Source organism: Athene cunicularia (assembly GCF_003259725.1).
Source record: "Athene cunicularia isolate RWA chromosome 3 unlocalized genomic scaffold, athCun1 chr3_part1, whole genome shotgun sequence".
Lineage (NCBI taxonomy): Eukaryota > Metazoa > Chordata > Aves > Strigiformes > Strigidae > Athene > Athene cunicularia.
In genome coordinates this window covers 7,712,813-7,724,245 of record NW_020799097.1, presented here as the reverse complement: position 1 = coordinate 7,724,245, position 11,433 = coordinate 7,712,813, and the positions used below count along the sequence as shown (strand labels likewise).

At 44.0% G+C, this 11,433-nt stretch overlaps 1 protein-coding gene across 1 annotated transcript; it reads right to left on the bottom strand.

Moving 5' to 3' along the window:
* Positions 1-778: 778 nt before the first annotated feature.
* Positions 779-7,165, bottom strand: TP53I3 (tumor protein p53 inducible protein 3). Its single transcript, XM_026846345.1, has 7 exons — positions 6,803-7,165; positions 5,782-5,982; positions 5,047-5,188; positions 4,099-4,366; positions 2,673-2,885; positions 1,888-2,084; positions 779-1,124 (listed from the first exon to the last, which is right to left on the bottom strand). Exons 3-7 carry the CDS (start codon positions 5,182-5,184, stop codon positions 936-938), a joined length of 1,005 nt encoding a protein of 334 aa, XP_026702146.1. The 5' UTR covers positions 5,185-5,188; positions 5,782-5,982; positions 6,803-7,165; the 3' UTR covers positions 779-935.
* Between the last annotated feature and the right edge of the window lie 4,268 nt (positions 7,166-11,433).

The following is an 11,433-nucleotide window of genomic DNA, read 5'->3' as shown; positions in this document are numbered from 1 at the left end:
ACACGCTCGAGTCATTCAATGGACTTTATGGAGTGAGGGGCCCAAAACTGAACACAGGAATCGAGGGGCGGCCTCACCAGTGCCGAGTACAGGGGTCAGATCCCTTCCCTGTCCCTGCTGGCCACGCTAGTGCTGACACAAGCCAGGATGCCATTGGCCTTCTTGGCCCCCTGGGCACACTGCTGGCTCCTGTTCAGCCGGCTGTCAATCACCCCCCAGGTCCCTCTCTGACTGGCAGCTCTCCAGCCGCTCCTCCCCAAGCCTGTAGCGCTGCTGGGGGTTGTTGTGGCCCAAGGGCAGCCCCCGGCATTTGGCCTCAGTGAAACTCCCCCAGTTGGGCTCAGCCCATGGCTCCAGCCTGTCCAGGTCTCTCTGCAGAGCCTCCCCGCCCTCGAGCAGACCAACACTCCCACCCAACTGGGTGTCATGTGCAAACTGACTGAGGGTGCCCTCGATCCCCTCATCTAGATCATCCGTAAAGATGTTAAACAGGAGTGGCCCCAACACCAAGCCCTGGGGGACACCACTTGTGACCAGCCACCAGCTGGATTTAACTCCGTTCACCACAACTCTTTGGGCCATCCAGCCAGGTTCCTGTCAGGGGAGATAGCCCAGGCCATGGCTGGTGATGATGGAGGGTGAGCAGGCTCTGGAGTGCGGGTGGGGAGGGAACTCGGAGCTGAAACTGGCCATCCATGCCTGGCAAGCTGCTCTCCACCGAGAAGCGCTCACCAGCACTTTGTTTACTTACTCAAGACGTGGTTGCCACAGCTGCAATATGGACCTTTTATTAAGTGTGTCCTGTAAGGTGTTGCTTTACCCCTACTTTTTGCCATCCTCCCACAACAGATCATCGCGGATTTGAAGCAGATCTCTGCTTGTCAAACACCCGTAACAATTTTGTCCCCGAAACAACTACAGCAGTAGGCCTTTCTCTAAGATGAAGCAGGCATTTTGATGACAATTTTGCCAATATTCTTGTTTTCTTCCATGAGCCTGTGTGCCTCTGCAATCTCGTGCAGAGGGTAAACGCTGTCAACAACTGGTTGGAGATGAGGGGAGGTTCCTCCAGAAAAATATGGCAGCACATCTTCTGTGAAGGCTTTCACCAGCCGTTCCTTATACTGCAGAAAAAATGAAAGCACTCTGAAGATATTTCCAATCATTTTTGTTCACAGAGGTATCTCTTTAAGCACACTGTACAAAATGTACACAGTTCTCGGGGAGAGTTGACATTTGCATAGTGAGACAGACATGTAAACACCTCACAGGTATAAATTACAAACAAGAAAACTTTTAGATTATCTTTTAATTCAAATAAATTCTCCAAGCAAGTGGTATAAGCGCAGTGCAGAGGCATTTAAACTCAAATTGATAAAATTCTTGAGAAAAATTAGACCATGGAGAGAATCCATTTTAGTGCTCTGCACTGCTGTCTTTTACTGTAATATCTGAGAATTTTCCACATGATTTTTACAGGGTAATTTCTGGGCATCCAAATAGCTTCAGTCTCTACTTCAAAAAATTATTAGAGGTTTTTCCCTTCCCCCTCCTCCAGCCCCAACTTGATCAAGTTGCCTGATCACTTGAGCTTTGTTTCTCCTTAGGCCAAATCTTTAGATTACGGTACTCATGAAGCACGTTAAGAAGTCCTGGGTATCATTCCTCTGATTCAGTAGTTGTAAAAGGAAGGTGTTTGATAAAAATAGAAAAGGGATATTATAACTTAATTTTGCAATGTTTTCCAAAGTATGTAGTAACAGTTCAAGGTGGTGCTTTTTGGGTAATAATGTGTTAGATTCAGCTTTAACACTGATATCAAAAGCTCTCAGAACTGTCATCGATTTTAAGGTCAAGCTGTATACACTGTTGACAGCCATTACTTACCTCCTTGTCTCGTGATCGTAATAGACTTGTATGAATGCTTGCTCTCTTGGAAAGCAGCCTTGCAAACAAATGTCCATGTACTTCACCTCCACTCAATAGTCCATAAATAATCCACCGGCCATCAGTACTCAGACAGTTGAGATTCTTCTCCCAGTATGAGCCACCAACACAATCTAAAATAATATCTACTCCAGAACCTCAAGTAGAAACAGAAAAGATTTCAGCAGTGAGCTGCGTTAAATACAGGAGAATTTCAGGGAAAACTAAAATCTTCTTTATAGGTACAGAATCAATCCTGCAATTGCTATTTAAATCTTCCTACTGAAATTAGGAACTGGCTCAACCTCTAAGCTATTCTAGAATCAAGCACCAAAAAAAGAACCATAGATATCCAGACGCAGACTTTGTCATAAATCATCTGAAATGCTTAGAAAAGATAAATTTTTCTAACAGATAACTAAATTTTGTTTCCATATCCAAACACAAAGACAAGTATGAGGATTAGGTCCCACAGTTCCTTGTGGAGGCAACAATAACACAGGTGCAATATTTATGCCCCAAATGAACACAAAGCCAAAGAGAGTCCATACAGAAAACAGCACAATTACACTAAAGGAAGACAGATTCTTGGGCTGAATAGTATGTTAGGTTGTACCAATGGGGTCATTACTGTCTGCTCCTTCACCGACTGAGGTGACAGTTGGAATGGAGTGTGTGAGCACTTATGTTAGGAGGTATGCACTCCTCCTCAGCTGTAACCAGATCTTTCACATACAGGTTCTTACCTTGGGTGAATGTCAAGACCTTTTCACTAAAATCTTCATTCTTGTAGTTGAATCCCGCAGCTGCTCCAGTGTTCGCTGTTGCTTTCAGTTTCTCTTGAGTTCCTGCTGTCACGATGGGAATAGCTTTTGCCAGTCTTACCAACTGAATGGCTGCCATGCCAACTCCGCTAGCTCCAGCGTGGATCAACACTCTCTCGCCCTTCTGTACTTTACCTGAAGGAGGACATAAGGGGAATGTTCACCTCTTTGGCATCACCTTTGGATTAAAACATGATCATGTGGAAAATACTGAAGAGGAAGCTGAAAGAGATGCCCTTGAGTGGGATTTGTTTATATCTTCGTATCCTTCATAAAAGAAATAAAGCCAGCACTAACACAACTCGCAGTGTACTGACAGGACTCCACTTTAATGACTTCAGTGGAATGGCTTTGGCTTGGCCTTGTCCAGTTCTGGGCATCTGTGAACAAGCTGCCTAGGTAAGTGCAGTCAGCCTTTTTGTACCAGAACTGTCCACTGCCACCGACAGAAAACAGACTCAGAGGATGTTAATACTGAGAAATCATGTCACTCAACAACGAAGTTGAGTTACCCCAAAGTGCTGGGTAGAAAGGCAGACCAGTTCTTTCATTTTACTATCTATCAGTTGCCCTAACACATTTGTTTGTGTTCCACTGATTGCTGCTGGAAGTGAGGCACCAAGTACATGGTCCTATTTGACCACGCAAAACTGCTCAAAGTGAGTCTGCATTTTGGATAGTGAGGAAAGTTACTTGTTTGTAACTCCTGTTCTTCAGTGGAGATTTAAATGCTACTGCTGAAGACAGGATATTTGAAGAATAGAAGAAGGATATTTGTCAACTGAGGAAAACCCTGGCAAGTGCTACTGTTAGTGCCTCTGTAGCACGTTTTCAATACGAAGAGTGTGAGTTTACATCTGGTTTAAATCAGCTCAGAGCAGATTTCACCTACAGTTAATGTCTCTGTGAAACAAGGTACAAGAAATACTACTGTAGATCCACAGGCAATTAGTGAGAAAGTACATGATACGGTCATGCTTTCAGTGAAGTCAAATCTTTAGAAGTAGGATGCATTTTCAGTTGTTTGGAGAACATGTAAGTTATTTCAGGGTTTAGGCTTAATGGAAATTGCCATTCAATCTGAGAAATACAGACAAAAAGAAAAACTGACCATCTTTCCATATCCTTCCTTGTAAATATGCAATCAGCAGAGTAAGTTGTGACTGGGGAGATGTGGTCAAGGTTTCAGGATCTGGGTCTGGCATACTGGACTCTGACCCATGTGAATGGAGTGACAGAGTTCTTTGAAGGCAAACAGCATTCAGATGGAGGCAACAAAGAGAGGATTTCATAACAGAAAGGAAGATGAGCTGTTTTGGTGGGACAGATTTGCAAATACGCCTCTCACCTACAAAATGCAGCAGCTGAAAGGCTGTTAACCAGGCTTCGGGAATGGCTGCAGCCTGAATGAAAGTCATATCACGGGGAATTGGCATCAGGTAGCCTTCAGGTACTGTAACGTACTCTGCCTGGCCACCTCCGGAGAGCAGAGCCATCACTGCATCGCCAGTCTTCCACTGGCCCTTGCAGCCAGGTCCGAGCTCAGCCACACTTCCAGCTGCTTCTAAGCCTAAAATGTCACTTGCTCCTTTGGGGGGAGGGTACTTCCCTCTCCTCTAAAACAAAACAAAAGAGAGGGCAAGAAAGGAAAAGCCACACATCAGTGAATGTAATGACCTGTGATATTTTACTCACATGCCTCTAACCTAAATTCCTATTTATTTAATCCTGATTTTGCACTGTGTAAATGTTCCAGTAATTTGAGGATCTTCTATCCTCTGGCAACATTTCTTGTTTCCAAAGTATGTTTTATTCTCAAAAACTGTGTGCAAATTCAGGTTCTTGCAAGTCCCCTTTGTCCATGCCAGTGCATGCTGGGGAGGTATTATGGTCCCCAGTTGCAGACTTTCAGCTCAAATTAAAGCAGCTCAGATTTAACACACTGAATGTGATTTCCCCACGCTGGAACTGAGCCAGTAGAGCATTTCATGTTCATATTAAATGCCCAGAGAATACAGAAAGATTGGAGCTCAGTTTTACATCTTTTCTTGAAAGGCAGCTGCCTTTTCATGCCACCCCAACATTGCAGTGACCCAGGTAAAAACAATTATCTGCTGAATCAACAGACATCTTTCTTAGCCCTGTGAACTCTCCCATGCCAATGCTCACCAGGTCCAAGCTCTTTTAACTCTTCAGATTTGTCAAGATTTCACATAGGGGCTTGAAAATTTGGTATAGTTTTCACATGCATAAATCTGCTTCACATATATATATATATATATATATATATATATACCTGGAGTAAATCAGCCCTATTAAGAGCACTGGCAGAGACCTTCACAAGAACTTCTCCTTCTCCTGGATGTGGTTTCTCCACTTCTTTCACATAGAGATTTTCTGGGCCTCCTGGGGAATCAAAACAGGCTGCCAACATTTCTCTGGAAAAACAAAAACAAAAAAACAAACCAATAAACCCAACATGAATGCAGGCACACTCATGTGCAGCTGGAAAATCTCAGTAATCAGCAACCACAGCTCCACACTCCGCTCTGCAGATGGACAATGCAAACTGTGACACAGTTCGAAGGCAGAAGTGGGGAGAACTGCCAGAGACAGCTGAATTGTATGCAAGGAAATATATTAATAATAGGATACAACGTATTGTTGCAAAAGCCATTTCACAAACCCTGTAGATCACCTTGCATCTAGTCACAGTACTTAACTGCACAAAGCCTCCCACTGTAAAAAGCATGCAAATGAAAAGAAAATCCTTTGCTCTGGACTTCCTGCATGATTAGGGCCCCAGTGGTCAACTGACTAAAGGACACAGGCCCTTAAAATAGTAGACATAACTGGGATTTTAAAGCCCTCAGCAGAAAGAGCCTTTATCTGACACATTTAACACCACATAAGTGTTGTCTAATGATTCAGCCCACTGAGGACAACTTGAAGATACACAAAGGCATGGCAGGGGGTTAGTGCAGACAAAAGATAACAAATGGTTTTTAAAAATCCTATTTATTTCCCTTGCCTCAGCAGGTGATTCTTCTGTGCCCGATGTGCTCTGGTAGAGGGTCTTGCTGCTGCAGGAGTCTTTCAAGTAACTCCTCAGACACGGTTCCTGGGTTCCTCGGTTTTGGCACCAGCGGTTGTTGAGATGGGCTAATATGTCAAGCTTCCTCCTGCCTGACAAAATCAAATCGGGAGCAGTCTTCCTTCTGCCCCCTGGGTGCTGAGTGGAAGGAGATGAGAAGAAGAGAGAATCACAACAGAAACAACTGTATTACTTCCCGAGAGCTGGTACTATACTGAATGCACTATATAGCTGCTGCCCAAGGACATGCATAGGATGGGTGGCAAGCCAGAGCCTCTTCAGGTAAACAGCACTGTGTGACAGACCACCACGCCCGCTGTAAAAATCACTTGCATTATGGTATCTGCACAGGAAAAGGTAAGTACATACTTTATTATTTGTTGTAAGACTGCAAACGTAGAATGATAAACACCTTGAAACCCCAGGAATGTAAATCCCCACGGGGTGGTGGCTATTTTACCATGAATAAACACTTTCAATTATTCATATAAAGTGTAACTTAAAGGCTTTTCTTTCAGAGGCTATCTGTTGTTTTCAGCAGAACTATTTAATCCAGTCCCACAAAATTTGTATGTATTAGCACAAAAATTTAATGAGAAGCCCACCAGATATCACCCCACAAGAGATGCTTCTGCTCTTAACTGTGTCTGAATTTAGTCAATTAAAAATAAGATGTGAAAGAAGCTTTTGTCCTTCTTCTAACACACTCCACTAACCTCCATTTTATAAATGCTTGTATTTGTTGCTAGAACAGACCCACAAAGATTAAAAATATATATATATTATATAGTGAGGATCCAACTGCCTACGTTGCTTACAAATGCACAGAAAATGGCAGGAACTGAAAACCAAGTTTCCAACCAAGTGCAACAACTTCAAACTGTCAGATCTGCCAGCAGTGGCCCAAAACGATGATTGAAAGAAGTTCCGTGGATCCCGAGCACAATTTGTAACTCACCTTTTTCCTGTAAAGAAGGGAGGGCGTTCTCCACACCCGGAACGCATCCAGCCTGTCCCCGGGAGCAGAGTCTGACCCCAGTTCCTCCTTTCCCAGCTCTGCCCTTGCTGTCAGCCATTCCCCAGCAAGTCCAGGGGTGGAACCAGGACGAGCCTGTGTTTTAATTCGGAGAGACAGACACGAGCAGAGTCACAGATATTAGAATATCTCAGCAGTGTTTCTACCCACGGACCTGGTTTATTCCACGGGTTGAGGTAGAAATCAACTTTCCGCTCGGGCACTGAGGGGGAGATGCGCCGCTCCCCCCGGACGCAGGGAGCTTTGGTGCGATGCCCTGGCTGTGCCGGTCGCTGGATGTGTGCGCGTTTGTGTGTTCCCAGGCAGAGCACTGAACCGGGGGGTGATCCCTGAACTCCGAGTAATGCAGACCGGATTTACTTAAATTGCATTTAAAGGCACGTGAGCTCTGACAGTCCTTGTGCTATATATCCACCTGAGGGGGCCTTAGTGTGCTCTCGTTCCTGTAAGACCGCAGTGTTCAGAGTTTACTGGTTCATGTCTGTCGGCCCCGTGCATTTCCACCTGATGTTTTATCCTTGAGCTTTGCTGTTTCCCCCAGAAGGAGAAGGATCTGATCATGCCTTTCTCTGTGTCCTAAGGGAATAAAACTGACACTCCACTATTTTTAAAAATGATAGATCATACATCTGTCCATGTGTGTGATTCATCTGTGGATTTTTGTCCTGTGGATTTTGAGATTTTTGGACTAAGGCTTTTAAACTCTTCTTTGAAACTAAACTAATTTAGACTTGTTGGAGAACGGCTTGCAGAGAGCAAGGCCATGGGTCTCTGCAGAAACTGATTGCAGCCATCTGAGGTAAACAAAGGAAAAAACCCAGGGTACAGTTATGCTAACAAAGGACCGTTATGTTAACAAAGAGAGAAACTGAGGTACATTATGACCTTGGGGGTGATAAAAAAAACAGCCCTGGGAGAAAAACGGGTTCAGAAAAGGGAAGGTGTTTATGCATACCTGAAATACCACAAGGGGCTGGGATATTAAAATGTAGCCTTTTTACATGTATCCAATAGATTTGTGAGTAGTATGCATGATTACTGTAGAGTGCTTATATAAGGTGTGATTTCTTTCAATAAAGTTGAAGCTTGCTCTATCATTCACATTGAATCAGCTGCTTGCTTCCTCCGCCCACCACATAGACTAAATCTAGCTAAAAATTCTTTTGTTCTCATGTGACTCCAAGAGCTAGTAATTTATTTGTTTCTTCAGATGAAAAGATCCTGGAGCCTGGTCCTCTGGAGACGGCTCTTCACCTGGAGATGAGGCAGAGCCTCTGCTGTCCCCTGTACAGTAATGGCTTCACTCAAATGTGGATTCTTTGATGTCTTATAGTACACACAGTCTGATTCAAGCCTGGTAGTGACACTGTCCCTCCTCCCAGAACTTTGCAATCCACCACAGTCTAAAATAACCTTCTGTAGCGGTCAATTACAATGCAAATTGACATGTTAAAAATGTGTTTTATTTGTAATATTGAAAGATGTACAGGAGAATCTGAAATCTGTTAATGTAAAAAATTTCCTTTGTCCCTTGGGTCTGTGATGCTTTAATAGCTTTAATGCTGTGAGAGAAGTTTCTTTGCTTAGGGAAATTAATATTCTTACCTGGAAACAGGCTAAAAGACCACATTACAAGGATTAAGCAGAACATCTTAAACCAAATCTTGAAGACATTACTTTCAATTCAGTTAAGATACTTAGATGATAGAAGCATAGGGTAGTCCTCTTATGAGTAGTGAGCCCTCAAGTGTTCATGAAAAAACAGAAGGTAACTCAGCAGCTGGAATGTTGTAAAGCAGTAGTTTCTGGTTTAGACTGGAAAATTCTTCAAAATTCTAGACTTGTATTTCCTTGTGAGCAGTCCTTCTGAGGTTCTGAAGGAACTGAAGTCCCAAGGAAGGAAGGAAGGAAGGAAGGAAGGAAGGAAGGAAGGAAGGAAGGGGCATGTGAAGGTTTTCTACTTTGTTACAGTATTCACGCAGCCAGGGAGGGTAGGAAGTCTCCGGATTTGTCAGGCCAGCCACAGCTCCTGTCAAAGTATATTTTGAAGACAGATGGAATGCTCATCTGCATGGACTTCAAGTAAAGTCTTCCCCTTCTAACTTGTCATAAATTCTTGTAGAAAGCATAGATAAGGTTTAAAACGTTCTCTGGTGGCAACTATGTTATCAAAACACAGTGTTATGGACCAAAAATGCACCTCTTTGCAATAATGAACTGCTTTCCACCCTCCCACTGTCTTTTATCGTTCACTTAAAATTATTATGTAAAATAAAGAAAAAAAATCTGCCTGGATTTGAAACTAGACCAAGTTTCTGTACAGCCCACTATATTTTCAAAGCCTCATTTGAAACAATCTGTTTAGTCTGTGATTACTATCTGTGTAGTCCTGTTACTCAGTGACACTTCCCTAGGTAGCCACTGTGCCCTGTGGCGACCAGATGCTTCTATGAAAGGCAATATAGGGTAGGATGCAGCTTTCCCTGAGCTTCAGCAGAGCCCACCAAAGGATGCCAGTTCCAAATATTCTTAGTCTTCAATGGGGAACTTTTAGCAAGTCCAAACCAGATCATCACAGCTCAGTGGAGTAGTCTACACAGGTCACAAATCTATTCATGTCAGTGAGCTTTTGGGCTCAGTGCATGTGTAACTGGGTCACTGGTTTGGCAGATTTATATGCAGCTGGTTGGCTGAGATGATCCAATGATCCCTTCTGGTCTGGAATTCTTTCAAGTCAGTGGAGCTGGTGATAATTTACACTGGCTGAGTGCTTTACTCTGGACCTCAACGTGTAATCTGCCTTGCTGAAGAGCCAGCAGGCTGGCATCTCTAAAAGCTGTGCTTTATATTAAAGATCATTTACATATAAAAGACAATGTCACTATTACCTGATGACTCCCTCTGCTGAGAATCTGTCCCCAGGGATGGGGTTGTCTTAACAAGAGCTTCATCTTTTGCTTATTTAGCAAAGCCTCCAGCTAGTTCATTTTCCTTCTCTTCTGTAAAAAGAAATAAATGTATAAATGTTCATTCCCCTTCCCTTTTATATTTGAAACCAGATCTTCCTCCTTATGGAATTCAGTTTCAGCAGAAGTAATGCTAGGCCCCAGATAACAAAATAAAAATCCTCAAAACAAGAGAGCAGCAAAATAGACCAGGAGGAAAATGGTCATCTTTCTCAGAAAGGCCACAAAAGTCCAGCTATATTTTTATAGTGTAAGTATTTATGGGTTCTTTTTTTCCCAGCATTTAATTTTCCTTTCACTGAGGAAACAGTCTGCAGTGAAAACACTAAGAAATGAGATAAAACTTGCTATAACCAGCAGATCTTGTGGGTGGTTTCTGGTCCTGGCTTGACCAAAACCAAAAATTATTTTCCTTTTAAATGGTCAGCACTAACATGGTTATTGTTAGACCTCTGGTCAGTGCAACACTACTGGGGTCCTGCTTGGGAATAAATCTTACATTTCTCTCATGTGATGGTATCTCTGGTTGTCTGAGTAAGAAAAGTTAGATGCTAATTAAATCTTCAGAGAATTGCCAGTACGCATCTTATTTACTTCAGTTGTGGCCAGCTGCCAGGTGCTGGCAAAAATTTCAGACTGATAGTTCTGTTTGTGTCATTGTGCTCAAGTCAAAATTAGTAGAAAAGTAGGATTTTCTTTTCACTAGAGTGCAGCCATATCATCCATCAGATCTTCGTTTCATGAAGTCAGTATTACATGATAATTGATGAAATCTTGTCAATAGAACTTAGTAAACTAACTTTGGATAAACCTTGTAGCTTTATTGCTATGTAACATAGAAAGGTTTATTTTACATGAGGACATTGGGAATTACATTAATATTGCAAGTAAAGCTATTTGGTTTATCAGGCAGTGAACAGCCTGTCATGGAGACATCGGCTTAGAGCATTTATTTTTAAGTCGAGGGCAGGGAGGCTCTGCAGAGAGACCTGGCCAGGCTGGAGCCATGGGCTGAGCCCAACTGGGGGAGTTTCACTGAGGGCAAATGCCAGGGGCTGCCCTTGGGCCACAACAACCCCCAGCAGCACTACAGGCTTGGGGAGGAGCGGCTGGAGAGCTGCCAGTCAGAGAGGGACCTGGGGGGGGATTGACAGCCGACTGAACAGGAGCCAGCAGTGTGCCCAGGGGGCCAAGAAGGCCAATGGCATCCTGGCTTGTGTCAGCACTGGCGTGGCCAGCAGGGACAGGGAAGGGATCTGACCCCTGTACTGGGCACTGGTGAGGCCGCCCCTCGATTCCTGTGTTCAGTTTTGGGCCCCTCACCCCAAAAAGGCCATTGAATGACTCGAGTGCGTCCAGAGAAGGGCAACGGAGCTGGTGCAGGGTCTGGAGCACAGGTCTGCTGGGGAGCGGCTGAGGGAACTGGGGGTTTAGTCTGGAGAAGAGGAGGCTGAGGGGAGACCTCATGGCCCTCTACAGCTCCCTGAAAGGAGGGTGCAGAGAGGGGGAATGAGTATCTTGAGCCAAGTAACAAGCGACAGGACAAGAGGGAATGACTTCTGCGCCTGCGCGCCGCCCCTTGCGCCC